Raw genomic sequence first — 21,889 nt, forward strand, 5'->3', positions numbered from 1 at the left:
CCTCAAAGCTCTGATCCCGCTCGCCAGTCTCATTCACATCACGCTGCCAGGCCAAGTGTGCTCAGCTGTAACTGTCATTTGAGTCAAACAATCCAGCAAAAATCACCCCTCACCTAACCAGACACATCTGTCATCGCCACTTTTTATAACATCACGAAAACAAAAACTCAGTTTTTCAGTCCAGAAGTCAAAACATCCATAAAGTCATCGAAGTCAAGCGTGAAGTTTTACCTTGAGTGATTTTATAAACAACTGGGAATAGATAGGACTATTTGGGTTTTCTGATTTTAACAAAACCTGCAAACAGTCCCACTTTTCCTTTCCTAAAGATCTTTGCATCCCAACAAATTCAGTTCAGTGTTCATAACCATTCTTACTGCTAAAAGCCAAAATCTGACACTGTAGCTGCAAAATTGCATTTGTCTGACACAGCGCATAGATGCATCATTGACTCATTCAGATGCTTTCAGTGGCTCTAAAAAAATACATATTGCAAGGCTGACATCTGCTGGACATAGCTGGTACTACACAGAGTACCATTACAGTATTTCAACATCAGACTAAGAATTATAAGCTCCAGTTAAGTTTAAAATACCTTAGTTGAAGGAGCCGGCTGACGCATTAATACCAGCAAACCTGTCATGTGCATAAAGATCTGTCTTTCCTCATAAAAGCCTTTAAGAGCATACATGAGGGAGAACTCTTCAGTTCATTCAAAGTTAGTGCTTCTTAGGGACTTTAAAGGGAGAAGCAGAAACTAAATTATTTCGCTATGTGTCCATCAGTCAGTTTGCTTCATTAGTTTTAAATGAATTTTTTTTCCAGAACAAACTAAATTCTTCTAATTTTGTTGCCTTTAAGTCGCCAAAGAAACATTTGTATTACTCACTTATGAAACAGTGGACATTTCTTCCAGTCCTGCACCCTGCACGCAATTGTTCAGACCTGCCAAAAAGGAGCACTGTGGTTTTTTCAGTCCTTACAGCTATTGTCCACTAGTGGGCAGCGTGCAGTCGGTGTACCTGACGTTCACGGGTATTACTCGGTAAATCCTAATTAAAAACATATGTTTAATATTTCCCACTGTGTTAAAAAAAACAAAAAAACAACCTTCATTTAAGCAGAAACCGATTTTTTTACGTTAAATAATAACATTTAGGCTTTAGATATATTTAATTTATTGGGTTTTTTCCTACGAAACTTACTTTATTAACAGTGTTTCAAAAACGTACTCCATTAATCTGACATATCAGATGACGAAACCTGCCCTTCGCCAACAGAAAACTTCCTAAAGTCGCAATTTTGGATGCTGCGCTTTCCCCGCCCACTATATTTAGTAGTATAATAATGAGAGCTCAGCATGGGGAGTAGAGGGGTGGCTCTGAGACATTTGACTCTATTTGGAGTTGCCTAGATTACAGAGGGTTGTATTTTTTTCTTGCTCGTTTCTCCTCAAACACACACCTCAGCTGACTGGCGAGCTGTGTCCTCTCAGAGAGCCCTCAGCACGATGAGCGCTCTCCAGACGCAGAGGATGTTGTGCGTTTGGGTTTTGTTCTTTGCGGGAATAGCAGCAGTTTGTGGTGAGTTTAACTGTTTTCTGTCTCTTCCTTCCTTTAAGGAACTCTGCTAAGACTTTAAAAAGTGATCATCTGCCAAAAAGTGATTGCCGGTATTTGCCAGAAATGATTACTGGCATTTAAACTGCTGTAATCCATCAAACTTTTGTGAATGATATCAAGTTATTTGAGCCAGAAAGGTAGAAGCTGCAATCAGTTTTTGGCAAATTCTTTATTTATCCGGATAAAAGCCTCATTTTTCAAGAGAGACCTGACCAAGAGGGCAGCAGAAAATACAACAGCTATAACATAACAGTTCTATTAAGGTATTTTAAGTGGCACAAACGACTGGATTGAACATAACGTATAACACAGAGTGGGCACATACATGCAGTCTCACAAGCATGCTCGCAAAACAGAACAGATCTTCATAAACCATCTTGGTCACTGTTTCCTAGCATTTGGGAATGCAGATGTTTAGTTTACAGTTTTTGAGTTGATCTTTAAAATTGTTTTCTTCATATGTTGGTGCAGTAGTTGAAGCCTATTTCAGTGAAATATAGTCTTATATTCAAGACAACACAGATGCTTGTGCTAGCTTTAGTGAACACAAAGTGCTTGCCACATGCAGCTGATAATTTACTTATCTTAAACCACAATTCACCTTGTGGCTGCAGTCAATGCTTTGTTTTTATCACTGCATAACACATGTTCATGTCTGAGACTGGTTTTACTTGGTAATGCATTGCTAGTTTAAGAATGTTTTCTCTGAGCTTCATCTTCCTTGACGAGAAATGACCTAAAATTCTGTTCTGAAGCCAAAAAGTTGAAATCTCTCAGAAAAACAAGAGAATTCACACCCACGTAAAGCAGATGATCCCAAATGTTCCTCTTAGTGAAAGGAACCAATCAGTATCGGTTAAATCAATCTAGTGCTTCTTCTCCTGGTTCCAGGTTCAAATGTCTGCACCTCCAGAGGAGCCAGCACATGCAAGGAGTGTCTGGATGTGCACCCCAGCTGTGCGTGGTGCTCCAAAGAGGTTGGGTCCCTTTTTTCCCCCCACTTCACTTCATTTACAAGCTGAGCTTTCTGCCAACCAGACTGGTACACGGTGGTACAGATCTCTTCATCAGCCAGCTATAATCTGGTTTGGAAGAACACTCTCAGTGGTCTCTGTGGTGAAGCCACTTCTAGTCTTTGACTCCATGCACATTTTAAAATATTTGGGTTTGGATTTGTGAACAAGACAACATGTCTCTTTCAAAGTTAGAAGGACAGAAAATGAAGGGTTTTAACTGCTTCACTGACTCTGAGTAGGATGCTTATGTGAGTCCAGGGACTCAGAACTCAGTGACTGACATCTTGTTAGTGTACGAGGATACAGTCATATTTTCTGGTTCAAACCAATGAGTGCAGTGATTTAATATAGTGAAATTAAGTATGGGAGTCAACATACTTTTTCAGGATGACTTCAGCCTCTACAAGAGAGGAACTGGTTGAACTTCTTTCGGGTGCAAAGTTTATTGAAGTACTAAAAGGAAACATAAGATTAGGCCGTTTTAGACTCCTGGTCCTCCCCGTTCCACTTTACTCTTTAAATCAGTCAGATATGCTCCCCTTTTCTTGAATTTAATTACAACTGGAAATTAATCTACATTCAGATCAACGAGTCTGCTTTTCTCTTTAAAATGTCCTACATCTTTTTTCAGGACTTTGGCCAAGGAGTTGCTGGCCTGTCCCGCTGTGATTTGAAAAGTAATCTGCTGGCAGCGGGCTGTACCACATCAGCCCTGGAGTTTCCAACCAGCAAACTGCAGGTGATCGAGGACCGGCCCCTCAGCAACAAGGCAGCGGGAGCGACGCAAGTTGTCACCCAGATAAAGCCTCAGAAAATACACATCACCCTCAGGCCGGGTGAGCACCTACATATAAGGATATAAGGTTTTTTACACAGTTTCACAGGAAATGAGTGAAACTGTTCTCTCTGAGGGAACGAGAAGAACAGTAAAATCAGGAAGCAGTGTTTAACTATTTCTTCATCTCATTTTCTAGATGATGCTAAACGTTTCACAGTGAAGGTGCGGCAGGTGGAGGACTACCCCGTAGATCTCTACTACTTAATGGATCTCTCCTACTCCATGAATGATGATCTCACCCGCCTGAGGACGCTCGGCAAAGGCCTGGCGGAGGCCATGAACCGCACCACCAGCAACCTGCGCATGGGCTTTGGAGCTTTTGTGGACAAGCCGCTCTCACCTTACATGTACATTTCACCAAAAGAGGCTGTAAAGAACCCCTGCTACAGGTAAATCTAAGATAAAATCATGGGTTTAAACCAGATCTGGTGTTGTTTCCCCATAATGTTTTTTCACGCTTCATATGTCACCACCGGTGTTGATTTCAGTGGTTTCAGTATTTACGTCTGCGTGTGTTGAGTACCTGCATTACGCAGATGATGTCAGTCTTGTGAAGACATATTTAAACACAGCGTTGCTCAGCAATAACGCGAGCAGTCTCGGAGCCTCAGCACTTGTTAAAGGCTCAATGTGGCTCCTAAGTGCTTGGTCAGCTCCTGTGAATCAGCCACAGGTAATCTACTCAGGGAGGAAGAGCATCCCAGTGCCATAAGTGCAGCCAGAGGCTCCTGTGACGTTGATTTGATGGTTCCAGGGTCATTTGCTTTCCCGCTCATGTAAAGTGAGACCCAGACTGTAGGAATGTTTTGATAAAAGATAAGAAAAGTGAAGAATTTATAGTAGGCTGCAGCAGAAAGGGAGAGCGAGAGGAGGGTACGTTCACAGTAAAGAGAGTTTTTTATATGAATTATGAACAAAGGAGAAATCTCTTAAAGGTTTATTGTTTTTTTTTGTTTTTCCTTTTGCCCATGCCAGGTTATTTGATGGCTTTCGGATGACGCTGTAATTTGGTTGTTGGTCAAAAACTGACATGCATGAGACCAACAGTGCCCAGACTTTACCGCTCACAACTCTAGACTTATATACAACTTATAGCATCCACAGTTTTCAAGATATCATTTTCAAATTTTGTGTGATGGTAGATATCAATAAAAGCTCAAGATGATTTAATTTTGTTGAAAATCTTGCCAAGGTCACAACAAATGTCAAAATCAATTAAAAAAAATTGTATTACTCACATGTTTTTAATGGCTCTTCATCAAACTTCACAACTCTATGCTAGCGCTTGGGGGCGAAGATTTGACCTTGACCTTCATTGTTAGCACCTAAGGTTAGCGATAGCTTAAAAAATTTTCAAGAACCCACATTGAATATTACATCATAAGAACGGGCATGGAGAGAACTGTACAACACACATTTTATTGTTTCAATTATGACACCCTACAATTTCACAATGATACCATAAAGTTTGGCAAAATCATACACTGCATGACTATAGCTTAAAATCTCAAGTTTTTGCAGCTTATAGATTCCAGCAAATTCTGCTCCTATTGTATGGGTAAAGATAAATACACCATTTTAGTATGTAATGGTTCAAGGTCGTAGCTCATAGGTCAAAGGTTAGGGTCACTCAGATTAAGAAAAAGCTTTAGTTTCCATTGGATCATCTCCAGACTATTAGTCATTGTAGCACATAAGCATTCTCTATATCTGAGCTTTTTAAAGCATTTTTTTCAATGCAACATTACAGGACTTCACACTGACAGAAAACGATGCTGACATCAGCATATAGCATCAAAGTTTTGGTATAGGCCTTGCCCTTCAGGGGGACTTGCACTCTTAACCGCTCTTGTTTATGTATATATTACTTAACATTAAAATACCAGTGATGTCAAAAATGTGAAAATATAGTTAGCCGGTTTGTAAGGCATAACCAACCAAGAAGACATGTGCAGGTAAACTGCATTTTGTAAAGATTTTGCATTCAATTTCATAACAAAATTGCAGTTGTTCTAATTGAATGACTTCTGAACATGTTTGCTTCTTACATACATATTATATTGTGTATAAACATTGTTCTTGAGGGTGGTGATGGGTGGAGATGTCATCAGTTATTGGAGTTGACAGCACTTTTGGATGAACCCTGATGCTGTTTGTCAAAGTAAACATTTAATTTCTCTTTACTTGGCAGCATTAATACCACCTGTCTGCCACAGTTTGGCTACAAACATGTCTTGTCTCTGACGGAGGAAGTAGGCCGCTTCACGGAGGAGGTGAAGAAGCAGATGGTGTCCAGAAACCGAGATGCCCCGGAGGGAGGCTTTGATGCCATCATCCAGGCTGCTGTGTGCAAGGTGGAGCGGCAGACTGCACGAGCACACACGTTTCCCCTTCTCACAGACATAACTTGAGATTTGGTTTGGCATTCTTTTACTCCTCCGTCACGCACATCTAAGCTCAGAAATATTTAAAGGCTGGGTGGTAAAATTAAGTTAATCAGAAGGAGATTTGCTGTTTGAAAAGAACTGAAAAATTCTTTATTGTTTACTTTCCTCCTTTTCTGTTACCTGGTTTGATGGGAACCAGGAGCAGATCGGCTGGCGTCCAGATGCTTCCCACCTTCTGATCTTCACCTCAGACGCAAAGACTCACGTGGCTCTGGATGGTCGTCTGGCTGGAATCGTGCAGCCCAACGATGGACGATGCCACCTGAACTCTGATAATATGTACAGCAAGTCTACGACCATGGTTAGCGCATATTAAAGCCGAGTATTTGTGTGCACAGACGGCAATGAAGGGAAACCACATAAGCGGTATGTGCTAACTTCATTGTCCTTTTGTTACCACAGGATTATCCATCTCTTGCTCTGATCACGGAGAAGATGTCAGAGAACAACATCAACCTCATCTTTGCAGTCACCAACCCTGTGGTTGCCCTTTACCAGGTGAGGAGCTCTGCAGTGGACACGATCCCCTTCTGTTACAACATAATTGCTCAAAAAACAAAAAATGCAAACATAAACTAAGCATTTTTTAAAAATGAAAACAAATATCCTCTTTTAATAAGAAGTAGTGTTTTCAGAGAAGTCCACTGAACCTCACTGTTTTTTAAAAAAATGAAACATTCTTGGAAGCTGCATTGGAAATCACTGTTTGCACACTACTCAGACACCGAAGGAGACAAAGTCAGTTTTTCCAAAACTGGAAACACTAGTACATCCAACTGGTGTCAAACAGTATTTTATACATAGTTTTGGCTACTGGATGGAAACTGTTGCATGTCGAGTCAAGTAGCTTTTATGAATACAGCACATTTAAAAACAACAGCAGCTGACCCACAGAACTTCCCAGTAAAGTTAGTATTAGCAGGAAATTACAGGTGAAAACATGGAATCAGTCATAGAGGCTAAGAACAGAAATAAAAAATAAAACAAGAAAATATAATAATTACATAAAATGAGTCAAACTGATAAATGAAAGAAAAATGTGACTGTAAAGTCACAAAAAGATAACTGGGTACATGCGACTTTCATGCACTAATAACTCGCAACTGAAAAAATCAACCAAACCACAGAAGCTAGCGGAAACAGTGGCTTAATTTCTCTAAATACCCACTATTGGTTTTTCTTTTTGTACTTGCTCTGCCATTTACTCAGAAAACAACTGAAAAAACATACAAATATTTTAGCATTAGTTTTACTTGCAGTATAAATTACTGTTTATAATTTTCAGTAGCATGGTAGCACGGTGGTTAGCAATGTTGCCTCACAGGAAGAAGGTCCACCTGGAGCCCTTCTGTGTGGAGTCTGTGGGTTTTCTTTGGATACTCTGGTATCTTGGGCAAAATACTGAACCTTGAGTTGCTTTCTGATGGGTTCATCAGAGTTTGAATGGGTGTAAATGTTAGATAGAAAGCACTTAGACACTTACCATTTACAGTGGGGCAAAAAAGTATTTAGTCAGCCACCGATTGTGCAAGTTCCCCCACTTAAAATGATGACAGAGGTCAGTAATTTGCACCAGAGGTACACTTCAACTGTGAGAGACAGAATGTGAAAAAAAAATCCATGAATTCACATGGTAGGATTTGTAAAGAATTTATTCGTAAATTAGGGTGGAAAATAAGTATTTGGTCACCTCAAACAAGGAAAATCTCTGGCTCTCACAGACCTGTAACGTCTTCTGTAAGAAGCTTTTCTGTCCCCCACTCGTTACCTGTATGAATGGCACCTGTTTGAACTCATCATCTGTATAAAAGACACCTGTCCACAGCCTCAAACAGTAAGACTCCAAACGCCGCCATGGCCAAGACCAAAGAGCTTTCGAAGGACACCAGGAAAAGTATTGTAGACCTGCACCAGACTGGGAAGAGTGAATCTACAATAGGCAAGCAGCTTGGTGTGAAAAAATCAAGTGTGGGAGCAATCATCAGAAAATGGAAGACATACAAGACCACTGATAATCTCCCTCGATCTGGGGCTCCACGCAAGATCTCATCCCGTGGGGTCAAAATGATCATGAGAACGGTGAGTAAAGATCCCAGAACCACACGGGGGGACCTGGTGAATGACCTGCAGAGAGCTGGGACCAAAGTAACAAAGGTCACCATCAGTAACACACTACAACGGCAGGGAATCAAATCCCGCAGTGCCAGACGTGTTCCGCTGCTGAAGCCAGTGCATGTCCAGGCCCGTCTGAAGTTTGCCAGAGAGCACATGGATGATACAGCAGAGGATTGGGAGAATGTCATGTGGTCAGATGAAACCAAAGTAGAACTTTTTGGTATAAACTCAACTCGTCGTGTTTGGAGGAAGAAGAATACTGAGTTGCATCCCAAGAACACCATACCTACTGTGAAGCATGGGGGTGGAAACATCATGCTATGGGGCTGTTTTTCTGCCAAGGGGACAGGATGACTGATCCGTGTTAAGGACAGAATGAATGGGGCCATGTATCGTGAGATTTTGAGCCAAAACCTCCTTCCATCAGTGAGAACTTTGAAGATGAAACGAGGCTGGGTCTTCCAACATGACAATGATCCAAAACACACCGCCCGGGCAACAAAGGAGTGGCTCCGTAAGAAGCATTTGAAAGTCCTGGAGTGGCCTAGCCAGTCTCCAGACCTCAACCCCATAGAAAATCTGTGGCGGGAGTTGAAAGTCCATGTTGCTCGGCGACAGCCCCAAAACATCACTGCTCTCGAGAAGATCTGCATGGAGGAATGGGCCAAAATACCAGCCACTGTGTGTGCAAACCTGGTAAAGACCTATAGTAAACGTTTGACCTCTGTTATTGCCAACAAAGGTTATGTTACAAAGTATTGAGTTGTATTTTTGTTATTGACCAAATACTTATTTTCCACCCTGATTTACGAATAAATTCTTTACAAATCCTACCATGTGGATTCATGGATTTTTTTTTCACATTCTGTCTCTCACAGTTGAAGTGTACCTCTGGTGCAAATTACTGACCTCTGTCATCATTTTAGGTGGGGGAACTTGCACAATCGGTGGCTGACTAAATACTTTTTTGCCCCACTGTACGTGCAGTTGGTGGAGTTTGGTTAAATGGTGATTCTAAAATTGCCCAAAGGTGTGAATGTAAATGTGAATAGTTGTCTGTCTCTTTGTGTTATCCTGTGCAGTCTGTCACATAGCACCCTGTGGTAAGCCTACCACAACCATGAATGGGACAACAAGATGGATGGATAATATAACAGCAATCCATTGGAACAAATTAACTAATGAAAATGTAGTAAAATATCATCTTGACAGTAATGATTTAATATCAAATAATTAGCAATCTTTATTCGGTGGGTATTGGATGGGTGCATTCTATGTTTGCAACTAATGAGATTCAGATGACATTTGCAGCAATCGATAAATGATTAAAAGACTCCCTGATGATGCAGGATTAGAACAGTCTCTCTGTCTGCGTGCGTTGTAGAACTACAGTGAGCTGATTCCTGGCACCACAGTGGGAACGCTGTCCAATGACTCGGGAAATGTTATTCAGCTCATATTAAAGGCGTACAAAGTGAGTGCAACACACACGCACATGCAGACACACACGCTCACACATCCTTGGCGAGACAGTGTTTGAGGGGATGACATGTGCTTGTTGACACACACCCACAGCATGTGAGTCATACGCAGTGTAGAGTCAGAGTCTCGGGAGAAATTCCCCAGTGGCTGAAGTGTGAAGCTGACCAAATGTAGGAGGCTGTTGGCTGGGTTTCATTATTTATGTTGAATGTGAGTTTATTATGCAGGTGAATGAGCTGAAAAGTAATTCTAGCTGTTTGCGCTGCAATATACACTCAAATATAAAGTCATTAGAGAAGTCAGTAAGATGTCGTGTATAATTTGCTATGAGTTACTTGTTTGACTCATATTTAAGCGGAGGAAATGACCCGTCTTGAAAACCACCTGCTATGTGTGCGTGTTTGTGTTTCCTGCTTTTTTCTGTTGCCGTCAGAAAATTCGTTCCAAGGTGGAACTGGAGCTGCAAGGCGTCCCAGAGGAACTGTCTCTTTCCTTCAACGCCACCTGCCTGAATGGAGAGGTCATTCCTGGCTTCAAATCCTGCTCTGGGCTCAAAATAGGAGATACGGTTAGTTCTTCTAGACTTTGCACTGCAACTACAAGGTTTGGCTTCATATTACAGAGACGTGGCTGTACGTCTATCTGTGGTCAGTACAGCAAAATCACCACAGTATGAGTTGGAGTGGAGTTCCCATTTTCATATTTTTACTTTTGGACTCTTATAAGGCAGCTCTGGTCTTTACCATGTTCTAAATCTCACTAAATCTCATCTCATTAGATGAACAGCAACACATGATTAATGAACAAAAACAGAAGTTGTGTGTAAAAAACTAAGCACGCCCCATGATTCATTAGTTTGTATCATCATGACCACCTCCTTAATTGAGATTTTCAAGCCTTCATTCATGTAGCGCTTTGTTAAGGTGTCCCCCCCCACAGCATTTCTAAGCCATACTGCCATGTTCTGTTTAGAGAGGCCTGGAGAAAGAGGCCTTTTCCTGGAAAAAGTTCCAAACACGTCATACTTGGTCAGTCTTTTTCTAATTTTACTGTCACAAACTTTAACATTTAACATGCTAAAAGAGGCCTGTAGAGTCTGAGTTGTGTTTTTTACAGTTTCTCTGAGTACTGGACGTTCCAACAGTCCATTCCTGGGGAGACTGGTAACTGCTTGAATGTTTGCTATTTATAAATCATCTTTCTCATTGTAGAATAATGGATTATATATTGTTTGGAAATCACACATAACTGAATGCGCCAGACCAACAAACTACACAAACCACTGATTATCAGTTTATTAAATTTAATTTAATTCAGTTTTACTTATATGTCGCCAAATTACAACAACAGTCGCCTCAAGACACCTTATACTGTAAGGCTCTACGATAATACAAAAAAATCAGAGAAAGCTCCCAACAATCATATGACCCCCATATGAGCGAGAGCTTTGGCAACAGTGGGAAGGAAAAACTCCCTTTTAACAGGAAGAAACCTCCAGTACAGGCAGCGCGGCCATCTGCCAAAGTGAAAATGAATTCGACCTGGCTGTTATATACCCTGTTGCTATGGAAACAGTAAGGGTGTACATGTCTGTGATGGTTCTCCAGCTCATCGTAGTCTAAGGAGCTTGGAAAGAAAAGCGTCTGGACTTCTTTAAGTTGCTTGAAGACGTTTCACCTCTTAAGAAGCTTCTTCAGTTCTAGGGTCAAATGGTGGAGAGTCCCAGATTTAAGCCCTATGGGCGTGTCCCCCATAGGGACCCCTAATGATTCTCTACCTAATGACACGAGCCAAGGTGTGAAAACAGGTGTAGGACACAATCAGCCAAGGTTTCAGGTGAACTCATTGTGAAACCTAGCCCCACCCTATCATGTGATTTCCTGAGGGCAGAAGGCCGAGGATGTGAGTGGGCGTTAGCCCGCACATGGGCGTACATGGTTTTTCATACACTGCTTCTCCATTTTGGTTTCGTTTTTGCCACATAACTAATAACACAGTGTTATATTTCATGTGTTGCTGTTCATCAGAACTTATATTCAAATCATTTTAGGACCTGCTAAGGACTTTGTATTGTGTTCTCATGTGTAAAATCTTAGAATTGAAAGAGGGTGAACTTTTTCCCATTACTGTAAACAGTAATACTCATGATCTACTCATAATACTCACAATACTTATGATCTTTATCAACAGTTATATAAAATAGTTCAAATAAATGCAACTGGGTAGACCTTGTTTAGGTGGTCAGCATGAGTTAGTAATGGCTGGCCAATGCTTGTTCAGTGATATTTTGACTAAATGGAGTATTACATATAAAGCTAGTTATATATTCAGATTAATACTGCACTTTTTCTACAATGTAGTCACAACATGAGTAACCAAAGAAAGGTGGCCCAAAAACTTTACCCACATAAAAGAAGATTTAGGATTAATAAGGTAGATTCTGAATTACCACAGAAAGGGGAGAAAGGCAGTAATCTGACTGTGATCTTTATCTACAGGTGTTAACCATAACCTCTGTCGCACCTAGTTGACTGTACATGGTTGTTTCCTTGCTTTATTTGTTTCAGATAAGGATGTACAGTGATCGTGATTGTTTACATACTGTACAGGCCACACTCAGGAAAACATCCTTCATGAGACTAATTAACTTACTTTCAGTGTAGTTTTTTTTTGTTACTGTAATTATTTAAAGAAGGACACAGTCGCCTAAACACATTTAGTTTTTTCAAGGAATATTTTAACAATTCATATTTAAAAGATTCTGCTTGTACTCAGAATATAACCCATCTCGAGAGACCATTGTTCCCTATAAACAAAAATAACAAATTAGTTCCATATGGGTCCTTTTTTTTGGTATGTTTCCATTTCCCTTATTTCTTCTATCTGAGTTGGATTTTCCCTTTTTCTCATAGTGTCAAGGAGTAAAAGATGGAAAAACAAATGACAGTCTCTAACTTTATTTTTTATTCTTCATGTTTTTTTGTCTTAAGATCCTTTTTTAAATAGTTCTCTTTGTTAGTTTTTGCATTTTTCTTTATCTAAGCGTCTATGGCTATTTTTCTTTGTCTTTCTTCACTCCAGGTGACATTTTCTGGCCTCTACACATTTCTTTCTCTTTACCTCAGCTGGTATTATTATTTCCATATATGGCCATCTCTCCAGATGTAGTAACTCCCCACATTTACCAGATCTGGCATGCAACACTGAATGAACAATTACTTTGACTAAATACATTTGGAGGCATTCCTTGTGTTACATCTGCTTTGTGCTGTTTTCTCTGACAGCGATTAGATAATGCTGAGTCTGGATGCCATAAAAAAAAAAAGAAACAAGTAAAAATTAGTATAAGTGTCTCCTTTTTTCTTTACGCTTCTGTGCTCTTTGGCAGGTCTCTTTCAGTGTGGAGGCTCGTGCTCGTGGTTGCCCATCCAAAAAAAAGAAAACCTTTATCATCAAACCTGTGGGCTTCAAGGATGCCCTCTCCATCACTGTCACCTTTGAGTGCGACTGCAAGTGCCAGGCCAAAGCCCAGCCTGATAGCCCCAAATGTAGCAACGGCAATGGCACCTTTGAGTGTGGCATATGCCTGTGCCACCCAGGTCGCTTAGGACCACATTGCGAATGTGCCGAAGGCGATTACAACCCCATGGCGCAGGATCGCTGCAGTGGACCTGCAGGATCCGGAGGACCTCAGTCGGCTATCTGCAGCGGCCGCGGAGACTGCGTGTGTGGCCAGTGCGTGTGCCACAGCAGTGACTTTGGGAAAGTGTGGGGAAAGCTGTGTGAGTGTGATGACTTCAACTGCCTGCGCTACAAGGGAGAACTCTGCTCGGGTAAGGCCTCATGAGTTACAGTAAGAAAGACATGCAGGCTTCTTGTGTATTTACTTTGCTTTAGGATTTTAAATGAATGAGTATTAATCAGTGATGTGCTTAATGGTCAACAGTTTAGTCAACAGGCTGTAGCTCAGGAGGTAGAGCAGGTCATCTACTGAGTGGAAGGTTGGTGGTTCATTCCCTGGCTCCTCCAGTCTGCATGTCAAGTATACTTGGGCATGATACTAACCCCAAGTTGCTCTTCGATGCACCCAGCAGAGTATGAATGTATTTAGAAAGCACTATGTAAAGAGAAAGTGATTGTGAGAACGGGTGTGATTTGGTGAATGTTGTATAGAGCGCTTTGAGTACTCCGGGAGAGTAGAAAAATGCTATATAAGAATCAGTCCATTTACAAAAAATATTAAGACAGTCTAATATAGTCTGTTATTCCCTATAAATATTCAATTTCCTGCTGTAGATATCTTTAATTATTAACCAGTATTTGCTTTTTAAAGGAAGACTAGAAATGGGAGTAGCTCTGTTCAAGGATTAACTTCAAAATGGTGCATTGGGGTTTAGTGAGGGCAGCAAGTAGTGCAGGAGAGATTGTATGTGCTGGACTTTTTTTCTATTATTATTTTTGGCCGGCCACAGTGGTCTGTGAAGTTGCTGGCAAACAACTGAGATATACCCAGCCAAGAGATAGCCCAACCTTAGCTGTTCCCCCCCGAAAGCTGTAGTGGGTCGAAATGACCCACTGACTTCTATCTTGATTTTTCTGTATGGTTGTGGTAGAGTTTTGTAGAATGCGCGCACTTTTATAGCTGAGGTCGTTTGTCCCTTTCACCACACTGACTTGCCACCCACCTCATCTGGGAAGAATTATATACAGTAAAAACTCTCCCCTCTGGATATGGGCTACATTCACAATAAACATCTGGTTTGGTGTATGTGCACTACGTGTGAGTGTCAGCTCAGGTTATATGTTTGTGTCATCCAAACCTTTTGTACTAAAGAATTTGAAGGGATTCATGAACACACAACAAAACATACTGATGGTGATTTTCTTCTACGCAAGAGATTTTGTGTCTTTGTTGTGGTTGAGATTTTCAAACAGTGAGGTGAGGTTATCACTTTACTTTTTATTACTTTCAATGTTTTAGTGCTTTTAAATAAAAACCATGCTGCTGTGTCAAAACCATGAAAGTATCAGAATGACATCACATGCTGTCATGTAAAAAATGCCTACATGTTCAAGAAAAACTATTATGCACGTGAGACTAAGCATCATTGGGTTTGCTGGCAAGACATTTTGGCTCATGTTAGAATAGAGGTAATGGTAAAAAAATAAAAAAGTTTATTGCTTTAGAAGTTTGATGAAATGATCAATCTCGTGTCATTAATGCAGTGCTTGCGTGTTGTTAATTCCAAACCCCATTAATGAGGACCCGATTAGTAAAAATCCAACATGTAATCAGTTTTTGCCACTTTCCCTTAAACTAAACCCAACATTACCAGCATTTAATGTCTTTACTATTTCATTTGAATGCTTTGATAAGATCGGTGAGGTGTTTTTTATGACTGTCTGTTGCAGTCTTGTAACAGCAACAAAGTAAGAATAAAGTTTTCTTTGTTTTTTTTAACGTTCTTACTATTGTTCGCAGCTAGCTTAGCATAAACACTGAACGCAGGGGGAAATGTTATCCAAGTGCAGAGATCACAAACTTACTTAAAAACTTACTGTTTTATTTTTCCCATTTTTAATTTGTGCCAAAAGAAAATTAAAAACAACAGCTGCAAGGATAACCAGGCTAGCTTTATTTCTTTGCTTTTTGCTAACAAGGAAGCTAAGCTAACTAAGCTAATTGACCCTGAACTCCACATCTGGTGAACAGCTTTCACAATGTTACATTACATTTTTATATATTCTGTTTAGTTTAATTTAGTTTCCAGCATGAGTTCAATCAGTTCAGTTTCGTTTTTATAGTTCAGTTTTGTTTCTTGGTTTGTTTTTGTTTTGTTTTTAATTATATGACAGATATTTTGATACAAATGCAACTTTTCATATCATGTAGACATAGTGTTATTACACTTATGCACTAGTACCTCCTGATGCTATTTAGGTTGAATTTATTTGCTAAGCAGCTTGTATTAGGTAGTTTTTAAGTAGAGCTCATATGCCACTAAAAACTATCCACATCCATCTCAGCCGGTCTCACAAGGAAATGTTTTCCTGTGCACCCCAAAGTCCATAGAGTAACATGAAAATACCTTTATTCTTACTCATTGGCTAGTGTGGTGTAATGACGCTAAAAATAAACTCATGTTTGGCCAAGAGGGAGAGTACTGGAAATGTTCAGAGACTATGTGTGTGCAGAACACACATAGTCTTCTGTTGTCTTGAAATATCTTATTCAGTGTGTGGACCATTGTATTTTCCTCCACAGAATGATCTAATTAAAAGCTAGAGGTCTTGTGGCCATGTGATAATGACAGTTTATCCGTGGATCATCCTTTATCCAGTTAGACTGTGCCAAGCAGCTTCCTGTGTCATTGTTTATCTGGGCATTGTTTTTTGTGGTGGAAAGCCACAATGTTTTTGCCCCGTCTCTCTTACTGGCATGTACACTCACATTCACACAGAGTTTCGTGGAATAACAAAAAGACAATGTGTACAAATTTGCTCAGATATGCGCTTCATCACGCAGCCAAATATAAAAGCAATGCAGTCACCGCAGACAAACAGTGAAATAGGTTTTTAACCTCTAGCAGTTTAATATTCCGCTTCTGGTTTCCAGTGTTTCCAGTGTAAAGTCATGAACTTACAGGACCACTGAATGTCTGCAAGAAATAATACTTATTTTTAACTAGCTACAATTAAAAAGTCTTCTAATTGTTGGGTTTTTGCTGGATTATTGTGGCATCTTTTGTTGGAATTTAGTGCTTTATAAATAAAACTGAATTGAATTAAACCTTTAAATTTAATTTGGGTTAGATTTCTGGCTATTATTATTGCCATGAAATGCTAGCTTGACTTCAGCATGGCTGTAGATGCTGGGTTTGAAGTGTTTGAAGGCTAAGCAACATGGTAAATCTTTTTCAAGGTACAGAGAAGAGCCCGTAAATAGGGCAAAAAGAATTGTATGACACAGGTTTGTGGTTAGTTCAGTCATAACCATTTAATAAGCAGTGGCCAGCCATTACTAACTCATGCTGACCACCTAAAAAAGGACTACCCAATTGCATTTATTTTAAATTTGAGAGTTTGTAAAGGTACCTTACGCCCAGCAGATTATAAAATGGTACATAACATTAATTTCTTTAATAATAAAGTCATGAAAATAATGAGCATGTGTATAAGCTTTTGTCAAAACTTGCAACAAAATAAATATGTTTGTGTAAGACAGTGTGTAAACTATGTGATGCCAAATGATTGACGTTACAACCATCCCAGATGCCAAAAGCGTCCTTCTTCCCCAACTCGTGCTGCGCCCTCTTTTTCACATAAAATTTCTTGTCACATTGTCCTCCTCTTGTTTTTTGTTTATTCTCAGGGCACGGTGTCTGTAACTGTGGCTTCTGCCAGTGCGCACCAGACTGGCAGGGTGAGAACTGTAACTGCTCCAGACGTACAGACACTTGTATGTCCAGCCTGGGCCTCCTGTGCAGTGGGAGGGGTCAGTGCGTGTGCGGAGCCTGCGAGTGCACGCAACCAGGTGCCTACGGAGCCACGTGTGACAAGTGTCCCACCTGCCCCGACGCCTGTACCATGAAGAAGTGAGTTTACATACAGAGATATTCAATTTAGCTCCTTTAAATCAACTGATTGTTGATATTTTACATTTTAACAGGGAGTGTGTGGAGTGTAAGCACTTCAAGAGGGGCAAACTGATTGAGGACAAAACCTGCTCTCGAATCTGCAAGGATGAGATTGTTCTTGTGGATGAATTAGGTGAGATGATTTGTATTTTGGCACTGCTGGTTAATGTTAATAATAATTCCATAAATGCACAAGGTGGAACAATCCATTAAAGGGGTCATTTTGTCTAACTTGTAATGTAACGTCAACATTTTTCCACACAGAGCTCCATGACACAAATGCGGTGAATTGCACCTACAAAGATGAGAACGATTGCGTGGAGCGTTTTCAGTATTATGAAGATGCCAGTGGCAAATCCATCCTCTTTGTTGTCAAAGAGCCAGGTAAGAAACATTAAGTGCTTTGCCGGTGTTAGCTTCTTTAAAATGTCCATTATAGCTGGGTATGGTTGTTTTAAGTATGTGATTAGGTTTTTTGTTAAAAATGTTTTCATAGTGACTCCCCCCCATGGTTTACTGTGGCAAACTTGCGTCTTCACTCATGTTAGTGTATGACTGTGAGTACACGTGCAACTATTTGCCTGCGCCACTGTGTACGTGTTGTACGTGCATGAAAGGGAGTAATCTGATTCCATTCCCTAGCCAGTCAATAGATTCATCTCTACTTTTAATTGCTAATTTAATGTAATTTAATATTATGGGTTATAAATATGAATCTGTTGCTTTTTTTACCAGATGTAATCAACACAAATGCTGAATAGATGAGGATAAACCTGCAATAACAATCTTTCACCATCATCTGCATTTTTTAAATTTCTGGCAAAACTTTTTAGTGCTTTGTGTTCACCCAACTACAAGCTGTCACTTCCCCGATGCCTGCTCTCTCACTTGTTAAGTGGCCAAATAGAAAAAGTGTGGGGCAGTAAAATAGCTTTCTGCCCTCAGAGAAAATCTGTACTTGGGTCTACTTTTAATGAATGTGTGTGTTTAATTTAAGCACAACTGGGTATCAGAGAAATACACCACAATTTGCCTTGAACACGGGGCACCCTGCCGTGTCAAAGAGGGCTGTAAATAGCTGCCCAGCTCCTCTGGGAACATGCTGACTATACATATCGCAGAGAGAAAGCCCTCTCGTGCTCTCCTCTTGAGGATATGGAAGAAAATAAGTAACCAAAAGAACAGCGAAGGAAATGTGAAGCTGTATCACTCACCCTTCAAAGCTGTCTAAGCTTTAAAAAAAAAAATCGAGACAACATAAGAAAAAGTTGGTAAATCACATTAATCAATAGTGTCAGCCAAGACTGATTTCCATGTAGACTTTGATGGGCTATGAGCATTAAAGGGTCGGCTGAAGAGCAGGAAGTAGAGCTAATTTTTAATGATAGAAGGAGGAAGATGAGAGCAGCTTTGATGTTGGCTGTAAAAGTTCGCCCTCGTTGCTTTGGTTGCCCAACACCGCTTTTCACGTGCATATGTGCATGTAACCACACGCCACACAGATATACCGACATTATGAGGAACCCATAGAGCATTACAGCTCTAGGAGCATTCTTACTGTTTAACACGTTGGCATCTTTCGCCTCATCATTTGGTTGTCCGGTGTATACATGCGTACCACATATTTATTCACTGCAGCACCATAACACTTTTTTAATGACAAAACTTCATAGTAGGCTTGCATCAGATTGCATTAAAAATAAAAAGTTCAAGCTAAATATCACACTGAGACTCATCTGGTGACCAGAAAATAAGTTAATAATGATGTATGGATGCTTTATTCATCCTCAGGGAGAAATTCACATAATGCTGATGCTTTCTACGTGTGATTAGTATTAATTCATTACACATTTTTGAGAAGCTTAAGAAAAAACTTTAAAATGTCATTTTCTTTATGCTGAGAACTCTAAATTTAGGACCATATGGGGGTGGTTGAATAATATTTGATTACCTCATATCTGTCATCACATTTTGGCTCAAATATTTTTCAGTTCATCAGCTTTTTTGATTGAGTCACATACGCTTTAATTGACCAAGTAGACCGCAGTGGAAAAATAAAGATCTAGAAGTTTCTCATGTGAAATAACTCATACTGTAGGAACTTCTGCAGACCTTTTTTGGAGCAAGATTGCACTCTGGGGACTAATTAAGCCTCAAAACTTGTAGCCAAAACATTAGTGAACTACTGTAAGAGATTGTGAGAGATATAAAAGACACTTTTGCTCCTCAAATTCCCAAACCTTACAAGCAACTTAAACTTTCGCAGTCCCTCTACTTGACTGTAAAACTTGGGGGAATTATTGAAGAGAAATTAGTCATGCGAACAAGGCTAGCAAATGTGATGAGTTGTTCCACTTTTGAAGTGGTTCATGTCCGTGACTCTTTGAAGGAGCGTAATGCCCGTCATTGTGCGACATTGTGCAAATCAGAGTACTGGAGAGTTTTGCCTGACCGCAGTGAGGGAGGAGAGGATTGTGGCCTTGCTGTAAGATGTTACCGTTTTCCACTTTGGGCCATCTTCCACTCTTCTCTCTGGTCTTTAACATCCTGTTCAGGACTGTTACGCTTCCCTTGTTCTCTTCCGTCACTTAAAAACCTGATGGCAATTAGAAAACTGTCAGCCATGCTAAAAAGAACCATGCTATTAAGTTTAAAGCTGTACATCTGCCTTTATAACAGGCGTTATAACCGCTGACTCTGAAAACTCACTGCAGTTAGTAGGGGACTACGTTGCGATATTAGCGAGATTAAATCAATAAGAACCAGAGATGAAACACAGTTATAAAATCATTTCCTCTGGCCTGACCTCTGGCTTATCTGCTCATTCCTTTATCACTTCCTCCTTCTGTTTAGACTGCCCCAAGGGTCCAGACATTTTGGTAGTGCTTCTGTCAGTGGCAGGAGCCATTTTGTTCCTGGGCTTGGCCGCTCTGCTTATCTGGAAGCTGCTGGTTACCATCCACGACAGACGGGAGTTTGCCAAATTTGAGGAAGAACGCGCTCGCGCCAAGTGGGAAACAGTAAGTGAACGGACTCTGAAGTAGTGAATTGGGAAACTGCAAGTGCAGCATTTGTTTAATATTATCATAGAAAGCACTGAGGATTCAATGCAGTCTTTGCACACACTCAAGTATGCAAACATGCCTGCACCTTCCTATACACACATACTCACACACACACACACAAAGAGCCCACACACGCAGTGTCTTGCTCCCGTTGTCTGAAGATGTTTTTTATTATTTCTGTTACATGCTGTTACTACCAACAGAACAAAAAAGCAGCCAACGGAAGGGCTGGGTTTAAATTAGCCAGCGCTAATCAGCCTTTACTGGTAATAAGCCTGTTTGTGGCCTAAAGAACACAACTAAATCCCACAGGCCTTAAACCACAAGGAATCACAGTAGGTTTAAGTTGCTCACAAGTAACACAAAACCACACACTCAAGTTAGCATGTCTGCTTAAATGATGACATGAAATAGCTGTTTTAAATGTGGACTTTTCTATTGTGTCATTACCATAAACCGCCCCTTGACTCGTATCTCCTCGTGTGTGTTTGACTAACAGGGGCACAATCCTCTTTACAAGGGAGCGACATCAACCTTTACGAACATCACATACAGAGGAAAAGACTGACGCTACTGAACAAAGCTGAAGAATAAAGGATGGAAATAATGCACTTCGACAATCCTCTCTGAGAAGGCAGCGAATCATGTGCAGGCCTCTACTGTCACGCAATAACTAATAATTATTTGCTTGTAAATATGTAGAAATCATTCCGAGGAGACATTTTATCAGGGATTTGAGACAAAACACCCACCTGTACTACGATGTTAGATAAGGTGTTTGTTTTTTTGTTTTGAATGAGAATTGTTTTGTTGTGCAGCCCATAATAAAGGTTTAGATCTCCAAAAGCAGCTTTTTGTCCATCCGTTGAGAGCCCACTGAAATCGTAAAAGTTGAAATCAAGAGCACAAAATTTAACGAGAAGCACAAAGAGAGTGCAAACCTTCACCGAGGCACTTTTAAGGGGATAGTTTTGTGTTTTGTGCATATTAATTTTGTTATCTTTGTTCTTTTTAATCGTACTTTAAGATGTTTGCAGTTTATAACACATTTTGGGGTCAATATGAAAATGTGAAATGTGAAAGTGAGGTCATATGTGACAGGATAGTTGGATGCAGATGTTAAGGTGATATTTAGAAACCCCATATACCAGTATTTTATCTTAAATGTTGCCAATACAAGGATAGTCATTTGGATGAGTAACGAAACGTTTCACCCACTGAAAACGCTACATCTAGATGAACTGAATCAACTTTTGAAGCTAGTTATTTTATGAAAGTTTCATCTTATTTGACCTTGAAGAAGTCAAATAAGATCAGAAATCCCAATATATCATCATATGTCATTTCTTATATACCTATATGTTGTAAATACAGACAATGGTAGTAAGAAACATCGTTGTAAATAGCTCTACATAGCATTATTACCACTTTGACCTTAAGATCACTCTGTCGAGCTTTAAGGTAATGTCAGAAGTCAAAAAGAGGTTTAAGTCTTCAGATATGGTACTCTCTATATGTTGACCATAAACACCACACTTGTAAGAATCATAGTTTCTAATTTATAAAACGGATTTGTCAATTTTCCACCAATAAATCATTACATTGACAAATTTTACACCCCTACAAAGCTTGATCAGAATGCATTCAAAACTTTTCTAGCAATCATG

The 21,889-nt window shown here is 40.1% G+C and overlaps 1 protein-coding gene across 1 annotated transcript; it reads left to right on the forward strand.

The window, feature by feature from the left end:
- The first annotated feature begins 1,364 nt into the window (after nt 1-1,364).
- On the forward strand, nt 1,365-21,071 carry itgb3b (integrin beta 3b). The gene is made up of 15 exons (XM_004567481.4): nt 1,365-1,583; nt 2,514-2,599; nt 3,270-3,474; nt 3,613-3,865; nt 5,668-5,830; nt 6,063-6,224; nt 6,326-6,421; nt 9,423-9,512; nt 9,954-10,088; nt 12,909-13,353; nt 16,893-17,115; nt 17,190-17,290; nt 17,422-17,541; nt 20,011-20,177; nt 20,722-21,071. The coding sequence occupies exons 1-15, from the start codon at nt 1,511-1,513 to the stop codon at nt 20,788-20,790; spliced, it is 2,388 nt and encodes a 795-aa protein (XP_004567538.2). The 5' UTR covers nt 1,365-1,510; the 3' UTR covers nt 20,791-21,071.
- The last annotated feature ends 818 nt before the right edge of the window (nt 21,072-21,889 follow it).

This window comes from Maylandia zebra, linkage group LG8 (genome assembly GCF_041146795.1).
Source record: "Maylandia zebra isolate NMK-2024a linkage group LG8, Mzebra_GT3a, whole genome shotgun sequence".
Lineage (NCBI taxonomy): Eukaryota > Metazoa > Chordata > Actinopteri > Cichliformes > Cichlidae > Maylandia > Maylandia zebra.

Bases quoted from the DNA above. Each gene is read 5' to 3' on its own strand.
- itgb3b (XM_004567481.4), top strand. From the start codon at position 1,511: ATGAGCGCTCTCCAGACGCAGAGGATGTTGTGCGTTTGGGTTTTGTTC. The intron at 1,584-2,513 runs GTGAGTTTAACT...TCCTGGTTCCAG, and splicing joins GGGAATAGCAGCAGTTTGTG to GTTCAAATGTCTGCACCTCC. The intron at 9,513-9,953 runs GTGAGTGCAACA...TGTTGCCGTCAG, and splicing joins TCATATTAAAGGCGTACAAA to AAAATTCGTTCCAAGGTGGA.